General features: G+C 43.3%; 1 protein-coding gene and 1 pseudogene across 3 annotated transcripts; one reads left to right on the top strand and one right to left on the bottom strand.

Annotated features, from left to right (window-relative positions):
* Nucleotides 1-1,624: 1,624 nt before the first annotated feature.
* LOC135541538 (ranBP-type and C3HC4-type zinc finger-containing protein 1-like) lies at nt 1,625-14,345 on the bottom strand (annotated as a pseudogene).
* LOC135541789 (repressor of RNA polymerase III transcription MAF1 homolog) lies at nt 9,380-22,219 on the top strand. Of its 3 annotated transcripts, none has more exons than XM_064968166.1 (7): nt 9,380-9,468; nt 17,534-17,662; nt 18,170-18,332; nt 18,736-18,857; nt 19,146-19,265; nt 20,033-20,122; nt 20,303-22,219. In XM_064968166.1, exons 2-7 carry the CDS (start codon nt 17,556-17,558, stop codon nt 20,328-20,330), a joined length of 630 nt encoding a protein of 209 aa, XP_064824238.1. In that variant the 5' UTR covers nt 9,380-9,468; nt 17,534-17,555; the 3' UTR covers nt 20,331-22,219. The 3 variants fall into 3 exon arrangements, with proteins under 3 accessions (XP_064824238.1, XP_064824237.1, XP_064824236.1); XM_064968165.1 differs by lacking the exon at nt 9,380-9,468 and adding an exon at nt 16,434-17,325 and having other exon boundaries at nt 20,306-22,219; XM_064968164.1 differs by lacking the exon at nt 9,380-9,468 and adding an exon at nt 16,435-17,325.
* The last annotated feature ends 185 nt before the right edge of the window (nt 22,220-22,404 follow it).

The following is a 22,404-nucleotide window of genomic DNA, read 5'->3' as shown; positions in this document are numbered from 1 at the left end:
ATGTGCAACATGAAAATATAGTTCCATTTATATTGTGTAATTTATTGACGGTCCCTAACTGCCAACTGGAGTGTGTTGTCTGAACAGGTATAAAGCCAAGGTTGGCGATTTACTGCCACCTGCAGTTATGGAATGTTTGCGCACAAGCATAATTCATTGGCTGGTTCCTCCTGATGACCTGGATGGAATTATGTAATCCTTCCTTAACCCATAAGAAGTCCCACCAGTTGACTACTTCAAAATGATGAAAGTCCTCAATGGCGCAGCTCATGCTAAAACAGGCTTTTGGGGACTCGGGTCCTCTATGATTCTTAATGCTGTGTCCCCATATGGACTTCCCACACAGCATTACATTGAGATGGAGTGGGGCCCCTCAGTGGTAGTTCTGGCATTTAGGTTGGCAACGCACCCCATTGACTCAACATCCACAGCTTCCTGAGTTGTCCCTGAGTTGTAGCTCGTAAAAAAAATCGAGTTTGCAACACGTCAGCACAATAACGTGATCTTCATGAAATGGGTTTCCATGTAGCAGCAGAACTAAGCCACCGGAAGCAGCTCGCTGTCATTGAACTCTGGAGCAGTGGAAACATGTTCTCTGGAGTGATGAATCACGCTTCCCCATCTGGCAGTGCAACGGACAAATCTGGGTTTGGTGAATGCCAGGAGAACGCAACCTGCCTGAGTGCATAGTGCCAACTGTAAAGTTCAGTGGAGGAGGAATAATGGTCTGGGGCTGTTTTTCATGGTTCAGGCTAGCCCCCTTAGTTCCAGTTATTGGAAATCTTATCTTATCTTAGCCCTACAGCATACATGACATTCTAGACGATTCTAAGCTTCCAACTTTGCAGGAACAGTTTGGGGAAGGACATTTCCTGTTTCAGCATGACAATGCCCCCGTGCACAAAGCAAGGTCCATACAAAAATGGTTTGTCGAGTCCGATGTGAAAGAACTTGACTGGCCTGCACAGAGCCCTGACCTCAACTCCATTGAACATCTTTGGGATGAATTGGAACGCCGACTGCGAACCAGGCCAAATTGCCAGTGCTTGACCTCAACACCAGTGCTCGACCTCACTAATGATTTTGTCTCCGCAGCAATCTAGCGGAAAGACTTCCCAGAAGAGTTGAGGCTGTTAGAGCATCAAAGGGGTGACCAACTCCATATTAATGCCCATGATTTTGGAATGAGATGTTTGACGAGCAGCTGTCCACATACTTTTGGTAATGTTGTGTATTTTAGGTTATCACTGGGAAGTGTTTACCTACTTAGATGTAAAATGAGAAATCAGATGGATTCTATCTGATCTAAGATATCGGAATGCCTTAATAAAGAGTATAGCAGTCAAACTGGGCATGGTAAGTTTATCTTAGCTCAAATTTGGTGACCATAGTGATATGTTTGAAATGGAGCCATAGGGTAGGTCTAAGAAGAATAGTCTAGCATGGTGAGGTATTAGAGTGGGGAGGCAGAGTAGCTGTAACTGTAAGAGTACAGTTTGGAGTAAGTGTATTTATAAGAGTAACTGTAACTGAAGAGTAATTGTCTTATGTTCAGAGTAGCTGTAAATGTCAGAATAACTGTAACTGAAGAGTAATTGTTTTATCTTCAGAGTAGCTGTAAACGTCAGAATAACTGTAACTGTCGGATTAACAGTAACTGTAAGAGAAACTGTCTTATGTTTGGTCCCCAGCGAGTCGGCCTGGTGACCCAGCAGATCTCAGTCTTACACATCAGTCAGAAGATCCAGTCACAGCCATCCTGCTTCTGAATTACTACTTTGGACAGTGCATGGCCTCCCCGTTCTGCAGTAAGGACTATCGAAGACGACAACAGAAGCTCACGGTTAGGTTTACCCATAGATATCATCTCACAGTTCAATAGTGTAGTAAGCCAATTGTAGGTTTAATCAAGGTCAGGTTCACCTTTAGACTTCTCATAATAGTTCAGTAGTGTAATAGGCGGATAGTATGTTTCATCAAAACTCGCTATAGGCTTCATATTGCAGTTCAGTAGTGTAATAGGCCGATAGTATCTCATGTTCAATCAAAAACAGGTTTGGTGGAAATCCACTGGGATTCTATGCCTCAAACCATATTACAGGGGCTGAGTCACTGGCTTACTGGTGCTCTTTTATTACTGACGTGATCTTCCAGTCCGGGTTAGCGCTCCCCTTTGGGTTTGTGCCGTGGGCGACATCTTCGTGAGCTATACTCGGCCTTGTCTCAGGATAGTAAGTTGGTGGTTGAAGATATCCCTCTAGTGGTGCTTTGGCAAAGTGGGTGGGGTTATATCCTGCCTGTTTGGCCCTGTCCGGGGGTATCGTCGGATGGGGCCACACTGTCTCCCAACCACTCCTGTCTCAGCCTCCAGTTTTTATGCTGCAATAGTTTATGTGTCGGGGGGCTAGGGTCAGTCTGTTATATCTAGAGTATTTCTCCTGTCTTATCCGGTGTCCTGTGTGAATTTAAGTATTCTCTCTCTCCCCCTCTCTCTCTCTCTCTCTCTCTACCTCTACCTCTACCTGATCTCTAGGACCATGCCTCAGGACTCCTGGCCTGATGACTCCTTGCTGTCCCCAGTCCACCTGGCCGTGCTGCTGCTCCAGTTTCAACTGTTCTGTCTGCGGCTATGGAACCCTGACCTGTTCACCGGACGTGCTACCTTGTCCCAGACCTGCTGTTTTCAACTCTCTAGAGACAGCAGGAGCGGTAGAGATTAAAAAATACTTTGAATGGTCGGCTATGTAAAGCCAACTGACATTTACTCCTGAGGTGCTGACCTGTTGCACCCTCTACAACTACTGTGATTATTATTATTTGACTCTGCTGGTCATCTATGAACATTTGAACATCTTGGCCATGTTCTGTTATAATCTCCACCCGCACAGCCAGAAGAGGACTGGCCACCCCTCATAGCCTGGTTCTTCTCTAGGCTTCTTCCTAGGTTCCGGCCTTTCTAGGGAGTTTTTCCTAGCCACGTGCTTCTACACCTGCATTGCTTGCTGTTTGGGGTTTTCGGCTGGGTTTCTGTACAGCACTTTGTGACATCAGCTGATTGATTGAAATGGTGAGCAGAAACAGGGCTCTACCACTTAGAGGGAAATAACTATCTGTCTATTACCACATTACCTCCAGCATCTGTGTGGTCTGTTTTGCAGCCATGTCTTTCTCAGCTCTGATCCGGAGATCGTCTTGAAACTCCTTGCAGTTCCTGTCTTTGTGGATGGCCTTAAAAGGAAGTAGACAAAAAGGTTGTTGTCCAGGCACCCATCTTTATCTTCATAATTTATTTTAGCATTCAAGGGGGGACCAGGGAGGAGGAGTGAGAGAGAAAGTTGACATACCTTGCAGAGGAGACAGTTGTTCTCTACAGAGCTCACACATAAACTCTTTCACAAAAACATCTTTGGGTCTATTAAAGCACCCTTCATAAATTATACAAGGTAATGTCATCACTTGATACAGATAACCATTGTGAGATAGCCTGGGTACAGGTTGTTTTTTTCCTTAGCCAACAAAGCATAAACAGACTGGCTGTCAGGCTAAGAGTGAGAGCACCAGCAGGACTCACAGATTTGATCTCCCGGTCATGCAGCTTGCTATCACAGCTGTAGTTTTCGTCCTCATAAGGGGAGGTCACCTCTGCATACATGTTGTTCACTATGGTTCCTTTAAGACACTACCAGCTTAGAAAACACACCCAAATAAGAAGGTCTTTAACCTGTACACATCTCTAATTACTTTATTATTTAGATGGCAGTTTTTTTGTTTTTTATTACAGATGAAACATTCACAGAAACATATTTAATATTGATACAAGGTGAGTAAGACAACAATCCTATTAGATTTCCATTTATTTCAGATTAAACATACATTAGTATTTCATGTCTATATTATTAATAGCAGTAGAGCGACAGTGATCTACTCAAGAGATTACCAGCCAGGGCTTTGTCTCAATAGTTGTAGCTTTATTTCTTTGTGCACAGACAATGGAACCCAGTAGTCAAGATGAGTCATACCTGCAGAAAACACGCAGGCACTACCGCAGTGTGGCTCCCTCCACTGGCGGAAGGGAGCAGTAGCAGATAGAACAGTCCAGCTCGTCCGTGTTGGAGACGAGGACGCGGTGTCCGTTTCCACCACTCAAGACATTCTTCTCCCGCTCTTCCTCCAATGACTTTATCATCTCACTTACTTAAGTATATTTTAGCAATTACATTTACTTTTGAGACTTAAGTACATTGTAAACCAAATACTTTTAGACTTTTACTCAAATAGTATTTTACTGGGTGACTCACTTTTACTTGAGTCATTTTCTATTGAGGTATCTTTACTCTTACTGAAGTATGGGTACTTTCTCCACAACAGCAAATGTGTTTAAATCCCTGTTAATGAGCCTTTCTTCTTTGCCAAGATAATCCATCCACCTGACAGGTATGGCATATGAAGAAGCTGATTAAACAGCATGATCATTACGTAGGTGCACCTTGTGCTGGGGGACAATAAAAGGCCACTTTAAAATGTGCAGTTTTGTCACACAACACAAAGCCACAGATGTCTGAAGATTTGAGGGAGCGTGCAATTGGCATGCTGACTGCAGGAATGTCCACCAGAACTGTTGCCAGATAATTTATTGTTAATTTCTCTACCATAAGCTGCCTCCAACGTAATTTTAGAGAATTTAGCAGTACATCCAACCGGCCTCACAACCGCAGACCGCATGTAACCACACCAGCCCAGGACCTCCACATCCGGCTTCTTCACCTGTGTGATTGTCTGAGGGTGGGTGGGGGTGCTGAGGAGTGTTTATGTCTGTAATAAAGCCCTTTTGTGGGGGTTAAACTCATTCTGATTGGCTGGGCCTGGCTCACCAGTGGGTGGGACAGGCTGCCAAGTGTTTTCTTTTTTTTTTTGTATTTAACCTTTAGTTAACAAGGCAAGTCAGTTAAGAACAAATTCTTATTTACAATGACGGCCTACCAAAAGGCCTCCTGCGGGGACGGGGGCTGGGATTAAATACAAAAAATAAAATACAAACACACATCACGACAAGAGAGACACCACACCAATACATAGAGATATCTATAGTAAGACAACAACATAGCATGACAGCAACACATCAAGACACAACATGACATCAACATGGTTGCAACATGACAACAACATGGTTGCAACACAACATGGCAGCAGCACAACATGGTGGCAGCACAAAACATGTTACAAACATTATAGACAGCAGCAGCACAAAGGGAAAGAAGGTAAAGACAACAATACATCACGCGAAGCAGCTACAACTGTCAGTAAGCTCAAGACTGAGTCTTTGAATGAAGAGATGAAGATAAAATGGTCTAGTTTGAGTGGTTTTTGCAGCTCTATCCAGTCGCTATGCCCTCCCAAGCCCACCCATGGCTGTACCCCTGCCCAGTCATGTGAAATTCATAGATCCGGCCTATTTATTTATTTCAATTGACTGATGTCCTTACATGAACTATAACTTAGTCAAATCTTTGAAATTGTTGCATGTTGCATATTTTTGCTCAGTATAGTGGTGGAATAAGAAAAACCCACACAAGTCTCTATTTAGCTATATTTAACGATGACATGATCTTATATCTTGCATCCAGCTTTTTACAGTAAAAAGCATTCACCTGCTGGTACTGTAAAGGGGCCATCTTCTCTAGCTGGAGTCTCTGGACCTCCTGCTTATCAGGCTGGTAAACCTTGGGTACTTTATAACCTGCTGGTCTCTCAGACCCACACGCCCGGCCGCATTGGCTTGTTAGCATAGGTGTACACAGGGCATGACCAGCCCACCTGGTTGTCACACACACACACACACACACACACACACACACACACACACACACACACACACACACACACACACACACACACACACGCATGCAAGCACCCACCCACACACGCACGCACAAACATTAATGTAGAAACAAATGGTTATTGTATATACAGTGGGGAAATTTTGGGGAAATTATATTATTTTAAACTAATACAATTGCTCAGAGAAATATATTTTGTTTATGGCAATTCCACAGTAACCGAGTGATGCGATTTTTCACTTTAAAATGTATGCCAAACAAAAACGAATGATTGCAAAAAGTTTGATAACAGCATGACAGAATGACGGTTTGTGCTGTTTGTGCCGTCATTCTGTTACCAAACTTTGCAATATACAAGTTGGAAGTTTACATACACTTAGGTTGGAGTCACCAGCTATCAGTAGCTAAGGGAAGAAATCTGTGGGCATGCGCAGAGAGTGAACCATAGGCGTGAACAACAGCGGCAGCAAAAGGTAAAGCCCTGTATGGGATTGTTTTGAGTACATTGCTGGAAAGGACAAAAGAACATGTATTGTAGTGTCAGAAGATGGTAGCGTGTGTGGAACAGAGATAAAAGGGAAACCCAACCTACCTCAAGTTCATCTATACAGCGCCCACAAAGAATCATACAAACAGTTTCAGAATAAAGACAAGGTGAGACAGTCAACAGCTATTCGTAGCTGCACATCAGGACAACCAACTTGAACAGTTTGCATGTAAAGAGCAGAAACATGGCAACCTCATTCAAATGAGTTTACAAAAATGAAAGCAATAGTTAGTTCATTCATCCAGTCTGGCAAGACTGTGCGGTGGGACAGCATTCAGAAAATTCAACCAAACACTTGATCCCAAATGTAAAAGTCCTGGCACGGGTTGATTGCTTTGCAAATGGATACAGCAACCCTTAAAGTTAAGGAGATTCTGAAAGAGGCATGAAAAACAACCCTGTGTGTTTACGGATGGAGCAAGAAAGGACTGACTGCTTCTTTTATGTGCGTATCAGTCTGCTTCTATCACCCCTCCTCCAACAAGGCACTGCATAGACAAGGCACAACAGATCACCGACCATTTCGAATCCCACCGTACCTATACTCCTCTATGCAATCTGGTTTCCGAGCTGGTCATGGGTGCACCCCAGCCACGCTCAAGATCCGAAAGGATATCATAATCGCCATCGACAAAAGACTACACTGTGCAGCCGCATTGATCAACCTGGCCAAGGCTTTCGACTCTGTCAATCACAGCATTCTTATCAGCAGACTCAACTGACTTGGGTTCTCAAATGTCTGCCTCGCCTGGTTCACCAACTACTTCTCAGACAGAGTTCAGTGTGTCAAATCGGAGGGCCTGTTGTCCGGACCTCTGGCAGTCTCTATGGGGGTTCCACAGGGTTCAATTCTTGGGCCGACTCTTTTCTCTGTATACATCAATGATGTCGCTCTTGCGGCTGGTGAATCTCTGATCCACCTCCTCGCAGATGACATCATTCTGTATACTTCTGGCCCTTCTTTGGACACTGTGTTAACTAACCTCCAGATAAGCTTCAATGCCATACAACTCTCCTTCCGTGACCTCCAACTGCTCTTAAATGCAAGTAGAACTAAATGCATGCTCTTCAACTGATCGCTGCCCGCACCTGCCCGCCCGCCTAGCACCACTACTCTGGACGGTTCTCACTTAGAATATGTGGACAACTACAAATGGTTAGACTATAAACATCCATTCCAGAACCATATTAAGCATCTCCAATCCAAAATTAAATCTAGAATTGTGCAACAAAGCATCCTTCACTCATGCTGCCAAACATACCCTCGTAAAGCTGACTATCCTACCGATCCTTGACTTCGGCAATGTCATTTACAAAATAGCCTCCAACACTCTACTCAGAAAATTGGATGCAGTCTATTATTGTGCCATCTGTTTTGCCACCAAAGCCCCATATACTACCCACCACTGTGACCTGTATGCTCTCGTTGGCTGGCCCTCGCTTCATATTCGTTGCCAAACCCACTGGCTCCGGGTCATCTATAAGTACTTGCTAGGTAAAGCCCCACCTTATCTCAGATCACTGGTCACCAAAGCAGCACCCACCCATAGCATGTGCGCCAGCAGGTATATTTCACTGGTCACCCCCAAAGCCAATTCCTCCTTTGGCCCCCTTTCCTTCCAGTTCTCTGCTGCCAATGACTGGAACAAATTGGCTTTGGGGGTAACTGAAAAAATGATTTCCCCAAAAAATACAACTTGTAATATATACGCAGGGAGTTAGGAAGCAGGTGCAGAAGGTGAGTTTAATACTAAGAAACATGAAGATAATCAAAACAGGAGTAATGTACAGAACGTAAACAAAACTAATACTGCCTAAAGATTGAGGCTACTGAAGGCTAAATAAAGGGAGTGTAATCAGGGTGATAATGAAGTCCAGGTGTGCGTAACAAAGGGTAGAAGGTGTGTGCAATAATGGCTGCTAGCTGTGTATAATGTGGGTTGTCTGGACCGGTGGTTAGTAGACCTGGTGTGAGAGAGCGGTAGTAGGTGTGACATAACTATAGGCCTACAGCACATAAATGGCTCCTAGCCTCCCATGCATAAGGCTACACTAAAACTGAAACTTGATAATATAATCACAAAATATAAATAATTGTATGAACTCAAAATCAATAAAAACTAGTCAACCAAGTCTGAAATCTAACTGAAACTAAACTGAATTTCAAATATAAATATAAAAACTATAATAAAACTACAATAACCTTGGTGGAAACTATTTGTTTTAGTTTTATTTGAAGTTATACATTTGAAGGTATTTCTGTTGGAGTTTACACAGATAGAATATGCTGGCTTGCCGGGTCTTCCATATTATGTCACATCCTGCAAAAACAATTCTGACTTCAGCATTCTTCGGAATTGTGATCAGTTTTATTAAATAACTCAAAAGATGTAAAAGGAAGGTGTAACCTTTCATTGGAACTTTTGATGCATATACTAATGCAAATCCATATAATACATGTGGTTACATTTAGGCTACCTATCCTTTAAGTGTGCATGTGTGTGTTACAAGCTGATATACTGACAAGCTGTGGGCCTTGCTCAGTATAATAGGTTATTTTTGGAAGACCAAATGGTGCTGTAGGGTGGAGTGTCCTTACGGTCTAGCCGATGGTGCTCATCCTGGTTCAGTTGATCCCAGCTGAGGTTGACAGCATGGGCAGACTTGATGTACAAGTAGGCCTGGTCTTCATTATTCCTCAACCAATGGCTGAGCGTTAGTCCTCAGCCAGACGCTTCCCGATCACCCAGCTCTGCAGAGATAGATTCAATTCATGGTTAGTATTGATCTGTGGAGAGATTCAAGAATACATGGGAGCTCTGTCTCTACTTGTTTTCATACAAATATGTGTATTAAAGACACTGAATAAATATCAGAGAAAAAATATATGACATTTAAAAAATAAATATGATATTGTTTAATTGCTGTTGGTGAAAATGGAGTTGCATCAATAATTTGTTTTACCTTCTCTTTCAGATCTGAAATGGTCATGTCGAGTGTTACCAACAAGGAAACAGGAACATAGTTATCTGAATGTGCATCCCCGACTCCCAACTTCAAACTGCAGCAAAGTAACCATAAAAGGTAACTGGGTCTGAATTACTATGCACTTAAACACATTTACAAAGGCTTTACTATTCATTCAGTTTTTCAAGAGAAAGGTGGGAGCTAAAGTGTAAAGTAAGTAATCCACAATCCCTTGTACCTCGTGGTTACATGCCGATTATTCCACTTGTGTTTGCTCTCATATACAGTATAGGCCAATCCTATGTAATGTTAAGTATGACCAACAGAACACTACTAAATTATTCCACATACCGAATAGAGTCCTTATCTGGACTTGTCCAGTGACTGCTAAGAAAGATCAGCTGACAACAGGGGAAAGTCCTTGTGGCGGCACGGAGAGATGGCTGACAGGAGGGAATAGACCCCACTGGGACAGTCATGGGGTAGCTTCCCATTTCTGTAGTTTCCCATGCTTCGCAGTATGTTGGAAACACCCGCTTTAGCTACAGAAAGTCAACATACGAGAATACCCCTAGAGTCTGCGAGAGCGGGGGCGGAAGATGACTCATTGGCTGACAACATGATAACGACTGGACTGGAAACGACTACGAGTAATGAGAGCTCAGCACAAGAGAACACCACAGCAACTGTCACAAGTTCTGCTGCAACAGTGGGCCACAAACAGATGCAGGTATGTGTCTGTGGTTGGAGGAAAGTTACATCACACTATGGGCTGAGGATCCACCAGGGGAAGAAGGGGTGTTTGGGTAAAGAGAGACAGAGAACTCGCATTGATTACTTTCTGCGAAAGCGATCAAATCAGTCGAATGAAGCACAGCAACTGGACGCAAACCATAGTTTGCAGTGCATCAGTACCACTGTCATGGAGGACATAAACTCAAGCACCGAAGTAGCAACTGAGGTGGAACCAACAACAGGAGTGGAACTCACCCAGCCTCCCAGACCTGCAGTCGAGAGGAGACTACCAGGGCACAGACCGTATGTGAAGTGGCCTGGCGCCAGTGACAAGAAGTTGTTGGAAACAGTGAATACTGACCTTACCTTGACCCTCGAGAGACTTCGAGGCACAGTGGAGAAGAAGTTGGAGAGGATGGGGAACATCATCTATGAGTACGGGACAGAAAGATTTGGAGTGGAAGAGGCAAAAGGCGGGAGAAAGGTTCCAACTCCACCAGTTTCCAGGAGGCAACAAGAAATCAAGCACCTCGTTCAAGAAAGGCGGCAGCTTAAGAAACAGTGGTAGAAGGCCTCGGAAGTGGAAAAGGAGGGCATAGAGGCACTTCAGGCTGACATCAAAACCCGATTGGCATCCCTCCGTAGAGCAGAGAACCTACAGAAGCGCAGAAGGAAGAAAGAACAAACTAGAACTCGATTCTACAAAGATCCCTTCAAGTTCCTTAAAAGTCTCTTCACAAAGGAAAAAAGTGGAGCTCTAAAAACAACAAAGAAAGACCCAGAGGAGCACCTGAGAACAACAAACTTTGACTCAAAGCGACATGAACATCTGGCCATCCCATCAGATATCCCACCCATTGAACCCCCGGAACATCATATTGAGATCAGCCCTCCGACATGGAAAGAGGTGGAAAACACAGTTTGACGGGCAAGAACAGCATCAGCCCCGGGGCCAAATGGAGTCCCGTACAAAGTGTATAAGAACGCGCCAGACGTCCTGAGGTTCCTCTGGAGGCTTATGAGAACAGCTTGGCAGAAGAAGATAATACCCAAAGTGTGGCGTAGGGCAGGCGGGGTCCTGATCCCTAAGGAGAAGGATGCAGTGAACATCAGCCAATTCCGCCCAAACTCCTTACTGAATGTCGAGGGTAAAATCTTCTTTAGGGTCATTGCCCAGAAGATGGCCGAGTACCTGCAAAGGAATGCGTACGTCGATACATCTGTACAGAAGGCAGGAATATCAGGGTTCTCTGGCTGCTTGGAACATTCCAGCATGATCTGGCACCAGATCCAAATGGCCAAGGTGGAGAAAAGGGACCTCCATTTAGTCTTCCTCGACCTCGCCAATGCATTTGGCTCTGTGCCCCATGAACTCCTGTGGTCTGCCTTCAGATTTTTCCACATACCGGACACCATCACAAACCTGGTGAAGTCGTACTTCCAGGATCTGCAGTTCTGCTTCACCACCTCAGAGTTCACCACCTCATGGCAGTGCCTGAATGTAGGTATAATGGCGGGATGTACCATTTCTCCGTTGGCATTCACAATGGCAATGGAGGTTATCATCAGATCCTCAAAATGAGTTGCTGGTGGACAGCGAGTCGACTCTGGTTTCCGCCTCCCTCCACTCAGAGCCTACATGGACGACATTACAACATTGGCCACCACTGTCCCATGCACCAGGAGACTGCTCAGAAAACTCGAAGAGAACATCAGCTGGGCCCATATGAAGATTAAACCATCCAAGTCACGCAGCATCTCGATTGTTAAGGGAGTACTCTCTGACCTGAAATTCTTCATCGGAGATGACCAAATCCCAACAGTGTCTGAGCAGCCGGTAAAAAAGCCTTGGAAGGTGGTATGATGCAAGCCTGAAGGACAAAGACCAGGTGCAACAGCTGCGCAAAGACATCAGTAGTAGCCTACAGTCCATCGACAACACCCAGCTACCTGGAAAGTTAAAGGCCTGGTGTCTGCAGTTTGGCCTCCTACCCCGGGTGTTGTGGCCCTTAGCACTGTATGAGGTTCCAATCTCAACAGTGGAGAAGATGGAAAGAGGAGTCACAGGCTACTTAAAGAAGTGTCTCGGAGTTCCACGATGCCTTACCACCATAGGTCTCTATGGAGATGGTGTCCTCAAGCTGCCCCTCACCAGTCTAACAGAGGAATTCAAGTGTGCAAAAACCAGGCTCCAGATGACACTGAATGAATCTCGAGACCCAGTGGTGAGCAACAACGCGCCAACTTTGGCAACTGGGCGCAAATGGAGGCCAGGAAAAGCAGTCCAGGAGGCAACAGCAGCCCTCAGACATGCTGACATTGTGGGTCATGTTCAGCAAGGGAGAGGAGGCCTTGGTCTAACTAGCCGTGCTGCTTGGAGTAAGGCCACTGCACCAGAGCGGCGGAAGATGGTAGTGCAGGAAGTACGCCATCAGGAGGAGGCTGCAAGGAGGGCCAAGGCAGTCTCTCTTGCCAAACAGGGACAGTGGACTCGATGGGACAGTGTGGAGAAGAGGAAGATCAGCTGGAAGGATCTGTGGGCCATGGAAGCGAGGCGGTTGAGCTTTTCAATCAGAGCAACATATGACGTCCTTCCAACACCAGTTAATCTTCACCAATGGTATGGTGAAGATCCGGACTGTGCCCTCTGTTCCATGCCAGCCAACCTCAGGCACATTCTCACAGGGTGTAAAACAAGCCTCACCCAAGGACGCTACACTTGGCGTCACAACCAAGTCCTAAAAACTTGCGTCCGCCCTGGAGGACAAGCGAGCTGCCACCAACTCCCTACCACCCACAGCAGCATCACACTCCTTACGGACAAACTTTGTCCGCGAAGGGGTTAAACCACCGAAGAGCGGCTCTACACCATTAGAGCGAGACCAGCTGCGCTTGGCCGCGACTGGAAAATGCTAGCTGACATTGGCCGGCAACTTGTGTTTCCTCCGGAGATCGCAACCACCACCCTAAGACCTGACATGGTGCTCTGGTCCCGTTCACTCAATAAGGTCTTCATCATTGAGCTCACAGTACCCTGGGAAAACTCAGTAGATGAGGCTTATGAGCGAAAACATCTGCGCTATGCTGATCTAGCTGCCGAAGCACGGCATCATGGCTGGAACACAGAAGTCCGACCAGTGGAGGTGGGCTGCAGAGGTTTTGTGGCAACATCTACAACCAGACTGCTTAGAGACCTGGGAATTAAGGGCCAGAGCCAGCGTTCGGCAATCAAAGCTGTATCAGAGGCGGCAGAAGGCAGCAGTCAGTGGCTCTGGATGAAGAGGAAAGACCCCAGCTGGGCCCCGAAGTGAGAGGGCCAGGAGGTATGCGGTCAACAATGCTTGACTCAGGGAGGAGGACGCCCCTGCCATGCATAGTCCCATGGGATGTTGGCTATCAACAACAAGGCAACTCCTATGACTAATTGGGAATGGGACGCAAGCGTAGGATTGATCACCCTGTCGCTGGCCGCCTTTGGGGAGGGTGTATAGTGTGAAAGGCCGAAACACCCTAGGAACCAAAGGTACACTACTGACGATGCGCTCCCCAAATTTCACCACGCTCACTGTTCATTAACTCTTGGAAGTGCTTGCACAAAGGATAGTAACATCTCATCCTGTGTTCTTGGAATCTGGGAGTAAGCCTTGTGGGAGATCCTGGCAGACATTGGTACACACAACTCTGCCAGCTGCTCCAAACACCTCTTGGCTTCCTCTTTGTCACCACAGCTGATGGCCTCACTCAACAACTGGGCTAGCTCCTCCACTGCAGTAGAAAAATAAGCTTCTCATCAATGCATAGAACAATGCTAATTTTAACTTGGTCAGAGACCAGATATTGCATGTGCTGATTTTCACATATTACAGTATGTCATATTATGTGTCACTATCATTGCTCTTTGGCCCTTTATTGACCTGCCTATAAAGACATTATCAGGAAATCAGAAATGAGAACCACACAAACATAGGCTATGCCTAACTTTATTATGAATAACCTTTATTCTTGCCGGGGCAGCAGGGTAGCCTAGTGATTAGAGCATTGGACTAGTAACCGAAAGGCTGCAAGTTTGAATCCCCGGGCTGACAAGGTACAAATCTGTCGTTCTGCTCCTGAACAGGCAGTTAACCCACTGTTCCTAGGCTGTCATTGAAAATAAGAATTTGTTCTTAACTGACTTGCCTAGTAAAATAAAGGAAAAAAATAGAAAACCCTCCTTTTAATCTTAAATTGCTTGTGAACGTCACCTCATGAGAAGACATAGTTTGACCGATTTTATGAAATTACAAGCAAAAGAAAATCATGATACAGAAGAATAACACAAAGTGAAAAACACCATTATGCAAAATGGAAACGTTCACTTTGACAGCACACTAAGGGCAATATTTATATTGTATTGTAAACTAAATAACATGATATTTTAGCCATAAGTATACTTTAGCTATAAAAGTGCAAAGGGGTGCAAAGGGGATTCTCAGCTGATCAGCTTTCAGTTACGTAATATGGCTATCAGACTTCTTCATACAGTTTCCACAACTGTTTACAATAGAAAACCTTTCCTTTGCCTCAACATTTGAATGTAATTATAGAACTTGAACCTTCTCTTTACGTGTGTAGCTATTATCAAGGTCAGAAGCAGTAGCGGTGAGTGGGTAAAATCACTGGTGAAGCCAACCTCTGTCCAGTGAAGTCCACAAAGCATATTGCATGTACTGTACAGTAACAGACAGTTACATGACCTACATCATGGTCAAGCAAGCTAATGTTTCTGACATTTTCAGACCATTAAACAACTATTGTTTTAGAACCACAGAGAGTTACCGCAAGTCGTAAAGAAAACAGGAGGTGCCTCCACTATTCCAGCACCATTTCACGTTTAAACGTTCAACATCATCAAATCACCTCTGCTTAGTCTAATACTGTTATGAATTTTACTAAATGATGTATACATTTAATGTAGAACTATAACTAACAGAATTCTACCCTGTCTCTGTATAATTATAAATAATGTTTGTCCATAAGAAATAGGGAATGTTAGCAGGCAAGGAACTGTGGCAGACAACTTGTGACCACTGTGAAACTGATAACAAGGAAGGAAGTCTCCCCACCTAGGAAGGGGAGAAACCTTGGACTTGCAGTAGATTGTGTAACATGTTGTAGGATGTGATAAGCAATGTATGAAGACTTATAAACTATATTGTCATTGTCTGAGAGGAGGAGGGACATTTATGATGAAATGAGGGGTATATAAACCAATGTAAATGTAACGATGGGCAGAGTTCTCTTAAATAGACATTGCTGACTATTGTAGACTGGCCTCTGTCTGTTTCATTTTAACAAGAACCTTACAAATTCTTGGTAACAGACCGAGTAGTTTAATTGAAGTTCAGTTTATGAACATTGAAAACATAATTCTCTTAACAAATACAGTGACAATTAAAAGATACACCCATTTTAGTCCAATCAACGTAAGCTAAATATGATGTGGCTGTCCATGATTCTGATTTCTGTGTGCGTGTGCGCATTTGTGCAAGTAGAAAACATGTTGACTTAATTTAGGAAAGGGACAATTGTAGCTAGATGGCTAGCCAGCCACCGGAGGACAACAACACAATGAGATGCAACAATTACATTTTTTCAATAAATGAGGTATGATAGGAGTGAGGCCAAATCCAAGCTGGCTTCCCTTGACATCTTTTATTTGTAACGCCAGGACCATTCACATTTGTGCTCGCTCAGTTTATCTCAACGCTGATTGGCTCATTTTTGTATACTTTTTTTTGTCAAGGGAGACCGGATGCTTCCTGGCTTCCGTGGGCTTTAATGCTTTGGGCGGCAGCAATGTCATACTCGTTTGGACCAGACAGCATCAGATAGATGGCTTACACGTAGAGAGACAGAGGGGCGCTGTTTTGCTCGCCGGATGCTTTCTCGTGTGAGACACAGACAGACGAAATATACATTATTTTATTTTAGTATTGGTTCATTTTTTGGGGGGGGAAGCCTTCCCTTTGCATCAATGAATACACGCCACTGATCAGAAGTCTAAATGAAAAGCGAAACGAAACTTCAGGAAATACGTTTTAAAGGAGCCATTTGCACATTCCAATTTATGACAGATCAGTACTGTACATATATAGTGATGACATACTGCCGTTTAATGACATCAATATAGACCAATACATATTTTAATAATTAAAATATATTTGTGTATGTGTTTTAACTAACTAACGCAAGTGAAAGTCTGTAGCTGGACGATGAGCAAGGGGGTGTTATAATTACTAGCTACGTCATTGCATGTTTATCTGGCCCCCATGGCGCCCTCTCGAGGAAAAATCCGGTAAAAGAGGAACTGGCCTTGGAGAGAAGAAGGAAGTGCAGTTACATTGAGGAGGGATCAAAACATCAAAACTGGGTTGCCGTTTTTACAGACAAATTCAGGTGCATAGCGAAGGCGAAAGGCTTCGAGAAGCCTGGGATTTCTCTTCAAATTCTGATACAAAAGCTGGGATGAAGAACTGTCTATCTAATTTCAGTTTATTTAATGGCAGATATTGGAAATTTCACAGTAAAAAGGAAGACATTTTTATCAGACATATAAGTGCCATAAGCCCTCGACAAAGATCTTTACATCATCCGTAAATGAATCATGCAATATTGAATTTAAAGTTTGTGATTGAATTTGATTACTTTGGTATTGCATTGAGTGAGCGCAAGATACAACAGACCATTTTGTGCGCGGGAGCTGAGGATCTCCACGACCAGTTAGCTCTGTTGTCGGAGGTATTTAAATTCAAGGCAATCATTGTTATTGCACGAAATGTTTCCAGCTGGATACAGTAAGGCCTGAAAAGTTTGTGTGTTCGCTGTTTTTGAACGACACATTTGACCGAGTTTATTTGATGTGGGCCAGTGCATAGTTAATTGTTAGGTTAGTTATTCGTACAACCATTGTTGCATATCTACCTAACGTGTAAGACAGAGGATTGCGAAAAAGACAAGTGTCATTTTGTTTATCACAATTGGCTACATGACCTCCTGTTGGTGGCAGATTGTAGCCTTTTACGGTCGTCTCTAAGCCTAGGGGCTAGATCGGGAATGAGTATACGCATTTTAAACACTTAATATTTTGCGTGATAAAAATAAATAAACTGTCAAGATGAAACTCCTGGAGAATTCTAGTTTTGAAGCCATAAACACCAGACTCACCATTGAAACGGGGGACTGTCAGATAATAGGAAGGTAAGTTATCAACAGGTAGATGGTGCCAATAGCCCATTTGCTATGTAGACCTACAAATGAACAACATTTGCACAGAATTGGCCAACACTTCAATGCCTCGCTATGAAGATCTAACGTAACTGAACTGCTACACAGGAAATAGATTTTCAGAAACCACATAGTTTAAGTGTATGCATGATGTGATGAACCATGCTCTGCCTTTTCTCAGGATCGAGAGCTACTCTTGCAAGATGGCAGGCGAGGACAAGCAGATGTTCAAGCAGTTCTGTCAGGAGGGACTGCCTCATGTCCTGGAAGCTCTGTCCCCTCCACAGTCCTTAGGAATAAGCCCCAACAAGTAAGACTTTCAGTCCACACTACACCACCACCATAGGAACTCAGAGGTCTATTCAGTAATGGGGGAAAATGGTCAGTGTTTTGTAGATAAATGTAGCTAATGAATGTAGAGCACACACTAAAATAGATGTATAACATAGTGATAGAAGTCTAATGCCTATTCAATTCACTATCTGTATTATGTAATGCCCATGGCCTGGGCATTAGACTTCTATCTGTACTATGTAATGCCCATGGCCTGGGCATTAGACTTCTATCTGTACTATGTAATGCCCATGGCCTGGGCATTAGACTTCTATCTGTATTATGTAATGCCCATGGCCTGGTCATTAGACTTCTATCTGTATTATGTAATGCCCATGGCCTGGGCATTAGACTTCTATCTGTATTATGTAATGCCCATGGCCTGGTCACATGAAGAGTCCTGAAGTTCCTGTCAAGCACAGTTCAAATGACATGTTCATAACACTAACAAGTGTGTGTCTGTGGTTTTGTGCTGTGGTTGCAGGTTGAGCCAGAGTGGAGACGAGGGGGAAGGGCCTCTCTCTGACAAGTGCAGCAGGAAGACCCTCTTTTACCTGATCGCCACCCTCAACGAATCCTTCCGCCCCGACTATGACTTCAGCCGCACCAAGAGCCATGACTTTAGCAGAGAGCCCAGCGTTAACTGGGTGAGGATCTATTTAACATCTCATACCTACACAACAGTACCTGTACATGTCTCGCATTGCTGTTATGAATTGCTTACACCTGAACCAGCATATTCTGCTGGTTTTGCATCGTGGCTTTCACTACACAGCAGCATGAGTTGATTGGGCTTGATGTGCCGAGGCAGCTTGTACACAACCCAAAGCCTGTCTGGTCTTATATGGAATGAGACTGTAATCCATTACCTGGAGGACAAAAGGCTACAGAAGGGGACTAACATATTAACTCAAAAATGTAAAGTATAGCACACAGTGCTTGAAACTATATGTCTAGTCATGGACAGTCTTGGCTGAATTCTTACCTGGCTGGATATACACGGAAGTTATGCATTTTGTATGCCATTATTAACATAGTGTGTGACCTCAGGTGTTCAACGCAGTGAACAGTAGTCTGTCGGCGGCGGCCGGGGAGGATTATAGTCTGCTTCAGCCCCAGCTGTGGGAGGCCATCGACGCTGAGATCTGCCTGTCCGAGTGTGACATCTACAGGTGAGCAACGCAAATTTTTCTTAACGATAGAGAGGGTATTTTTGGTCCGGAGTTGGCAGAACTATTACTAGAAACTCTGGCACAAGCATCAGAGCGCTAGGTGGAGCCACTACCATATTGCTTACACCCATTCAATCCTTTCAGATATATGACAAGTGTCTTGGGGAGTGGTACTGTTTTCACAGAGCAATAATCAATTTTCTGTGTTATTTTGTTTTCCCTTGAGGGGAGGCATGCATGCCATTTGTAAACCAGAATGTAAAGGCTGTATTGTTTTGGACGTTGCAGCTACAACCCAGACCTGGACTCTGACCCGTACGGAGAGGAGGGCAACATGTGGTCCTTCAACTACTTCTTCTACAACACAAGGCTGAAGAGGATCGTCTTCTTCACGTGCCGCTCGGTCAGGTAAGACTGAAGACTGAAACACATCACCACCGTTTTTTCCTCTGTACTGAAAGTGCTCCACCTTGAAAAGTTGACTGCTGACTACAAGATTATTTGGGATTGTATTAACAGTTTACATAGGAACAAAATAAAACATTACGTTTTTGAGTGAACTATAATGTCCATTTGTCGGTTATCTGGGTATGGTATTCTTTTATCTGAGTGGAAATCATCTGTTTATAATCTGTACATGGTTGGTCATAGACAATATAACTGCATACTGACAATATATTTTTACATTTAATTGTACCTTTATTTAACTAGGCAAGTCAGTTAAGAACAAATTCCTATTTACAATGATGGCCTACCCCGGCCAAACTCATAACCCGAACGATGCTGGGCCAATTGTGCTCCGCTCTGAAACTCCCATTCACGGCCGGTTGTGATACAGCCTGGAATCAAACCAGGGTCAGTAGTGATGCCTCTAGCACTGAGATGCAGTGCCTTAGACCACCGCAATAAATACTTTGCTCAATTCTAAATGGATACATGTATAAGTGTCCTAGGCAGTCATTCAAAATAGTCAAAGAATCAGGGAAGGGATAGATATTAAGCTATCCCCGTGCTAGTACTTTTCATTCTGGGCCAGTAGAAAATGAGCCAGACCAGTGACATCTGAATGATTACTGGCCAATGTCCAAAATATTTATATGCCATCCCTGAAATAATTGCTTATACAATGAAGTGGTCTACAGTGAGCAACATTTGCTTTTGTCCTCGTGTGTTAGTTTATTCATGGCCCCACGGGACTCTGGCATTGGCAACGAACTGGACCTGGAGCTGGATGAAGATTGTTATGAGAACATGGATGAAGAGAGGTGAGGAGGATACACAGCCTGGATTCTTCATAGAAAACTCTAAAATATGATAAAGCATGAAACTGTTTTACTTTCTTTTAAGTGTCAAAGTTATTTTGTATGTTGAATTAGTACTGTTCATGGATGCATCATTTGGGTCTGGCTAATCCTTTAATCTAAACCATGTATTTTTTCGATCAGCAGGTATGGTGCCCTGTGTGCCCAGTGAAGTCCCAGTCTCATACAGGACCAGACGGTATACTGGATGTCTGTCTGTACCCACATCACCATTTCTTTTACAACTCATCTTAAACTCATCATATTTCGTGTTGGGATTATACTTTTTTTTCTGACTTTGTGTGGTGAACCTCGCTCTATTTCACTGCGGAAATCAGACTATGAGCTTGGAGATCTGTTACTCATGTTCAGATGAGGATTATTCCCATTTATTTGTGTTTATCATTTTAATTTTTCCATCGCTACGTTCTCCTTACCTTGATTATCAGAAAGAAAGGCTTTGTTTGTGTTTGACCTGGTATTAGAGCATGTCCTGGCACTCATTAATTTGCAACTTATTTTACATTCTCTTTGCTGGTTTTGATAATGCATTAATTAAGCAAAGTTTTAGATTTTATTATGTTTTTCAAGCTTTACCATTCCAAAGTGTGAGCTGTTCTCATACCAAATTGGCACTCAAGGTTTCGGTATATGACCATTCTCTGACTGCATGCTTGAGGGCATGTTTGAACACCAGGGGGCAGACTCAATTTAGGTTTCCTCCACTGTAGCTACATCCATAAAACTGCTGTTTGCAGTTGGCCAACCAATACTGTCACTTCAATCTCAGCTGATGGAAAAGTCATATAACAGCTTGAATCAGTCTGCCTCTTGGTAATGTTCTACCTTTCATACCAATACTACTCAAGCCTACAATTGTTTATTTGTTTTTATTTAGCGACAAGTGCAGTCTATAGTTTTTATGGGTCAAGCCAGCAAATAACGATTCTGCTGTATCTGTTCCAAAAGCACTTGAGAATCAAGACTAGATTCAGAATTCCATCGTGTGTTTTAAGGACTTATGTGACATGTGACTTCTCATATGTAGTACAAACTCTGCTTGTGGAGTATACTGTTTGAATTTACATATCTTGTATTTTAATATAACTTAAAGCCTTTTTTAGGTATTGCTTTAGTTGAAGCATTTTGTGTGTGTGTTTAGTTAGAGCAGTGCCCCCTGTGTGTGGCATTTTTAAATGTAATTTTAGACAGTCTCAAGACAAATCTAAAGTCTGATTTATAATTTCCACTGCAAAAACTCCCTGTAGAGAACAGTGATGCCTATGGTCCAACTTTCCTGATCAAATGAAGCATGTACTGAATATAAAATAATGCATTTGTGACTAATGGGTGGACTGAAGAGCAAGGATACCTATTTAGTAGTGAGTGGTTGGTTAGTCGTCTTCAATGGTCACAACTCCTGTATCAGTATTTTGTTTGTCCTATTGACTACCAGCTGGACAGTGTTACTGTATGTGGCATACATCTTGCTCTTGCACCTTTTTTGTATAAGTAAAATGTGAAAGACTCATATCCTTCGTACATTAGGTACAAAATGGTAGAATGATACAGTAGGTATTGTAAAATTTCATTTAGTCCCTTCTATGTAATGTATATCTATCTGCCTCTAGTGACGTTGAAATTACAAACCTATTCCTGAATTTGATTTCAAATGTCAACAACATCCTAAGTTATCAGCATATTGACTTTTGACAAACACTTTGTGCAGGTAGACATGTCTACAGTACACATTTTCTCGTTGATTATCTTTGTTGACAGAGCAGCTGTTTTAGACTTTCAACACTGATTTGTGTGAAAATAAGGTGGTTGTCATGGCAAGGACATGCAAGCTTATTGCCTCCGACTTCCGGGTGATATGGTCCAATTAAATACCAAGAAGCGAGATAATATTGTTGCGGAACTCTTGCAACATTGGCACATTTATTTTAGTCTTGTGCTAATGACTGGCAGCTTACAAGACCTCATACTTGTGGTTTTATTTCACTAAACCTAAATCCATTTGATTTGTCACCATGTATAATAAAGGTCTTGACTAAAATTGCCTCGCTTCCCTGTTTTTATTACACTGATTAAATAATGTAGATGTGTAATTCTTTTGACAAACTTGGGTGAGATTTTTTTTCCTTTCAATATTGGTGTAATCCAACCAGTACAGGGTTTGGGACTAGCTAGTAGATCAGTACTATAAATTGTGAATAGTAGCAATAATCCTATATTTAATATGA

Source organism: Oncorhynchus masou, chromosome 6 (assembly GCF_036934945.1).
Source record: "Oncorhynchus masou masou isolate Uvic2021 chromosome 6, UVic_Omas_1.1, whole genome shotgun sequence".
Taxonomy (NCBI): Eukaryota; Metazoa; Chordata; class Actinopteri; order Salmoniformes; family Salmonidae; genus Oncorhynchus; species Oncorhynchus masou.
Note: the sequence above shows the minus strand (reverse complement) of the source record. Positions and strands in the feature narration are given on the sequence as shown.

Bases quoted from the DNA above. Each gene is read 5' to 3' on its own strand.
- LOC135541789 (XM_064968164.1), top strand. From the start codon at position 17,243: ATGAAACTCCTGGAGAATTCTAGTTTTGAAGCCATAAACACCAGACTC. The intron at 18,333-18,735 runs GTGAGGATCTAT...GTGTGACCTCAG, and splicing joins GAGAGCCCAGCGTTAACTGG to GTGTTCAACGCAGTGAACAG. The intron at 19,266-20,032 runs GTAAGACTGAAG...CTCGTGTGTTAG, and splicing joins TTCACGTGCCGCTCGGTCAG to TTTATTCATGGCCCCACGGG.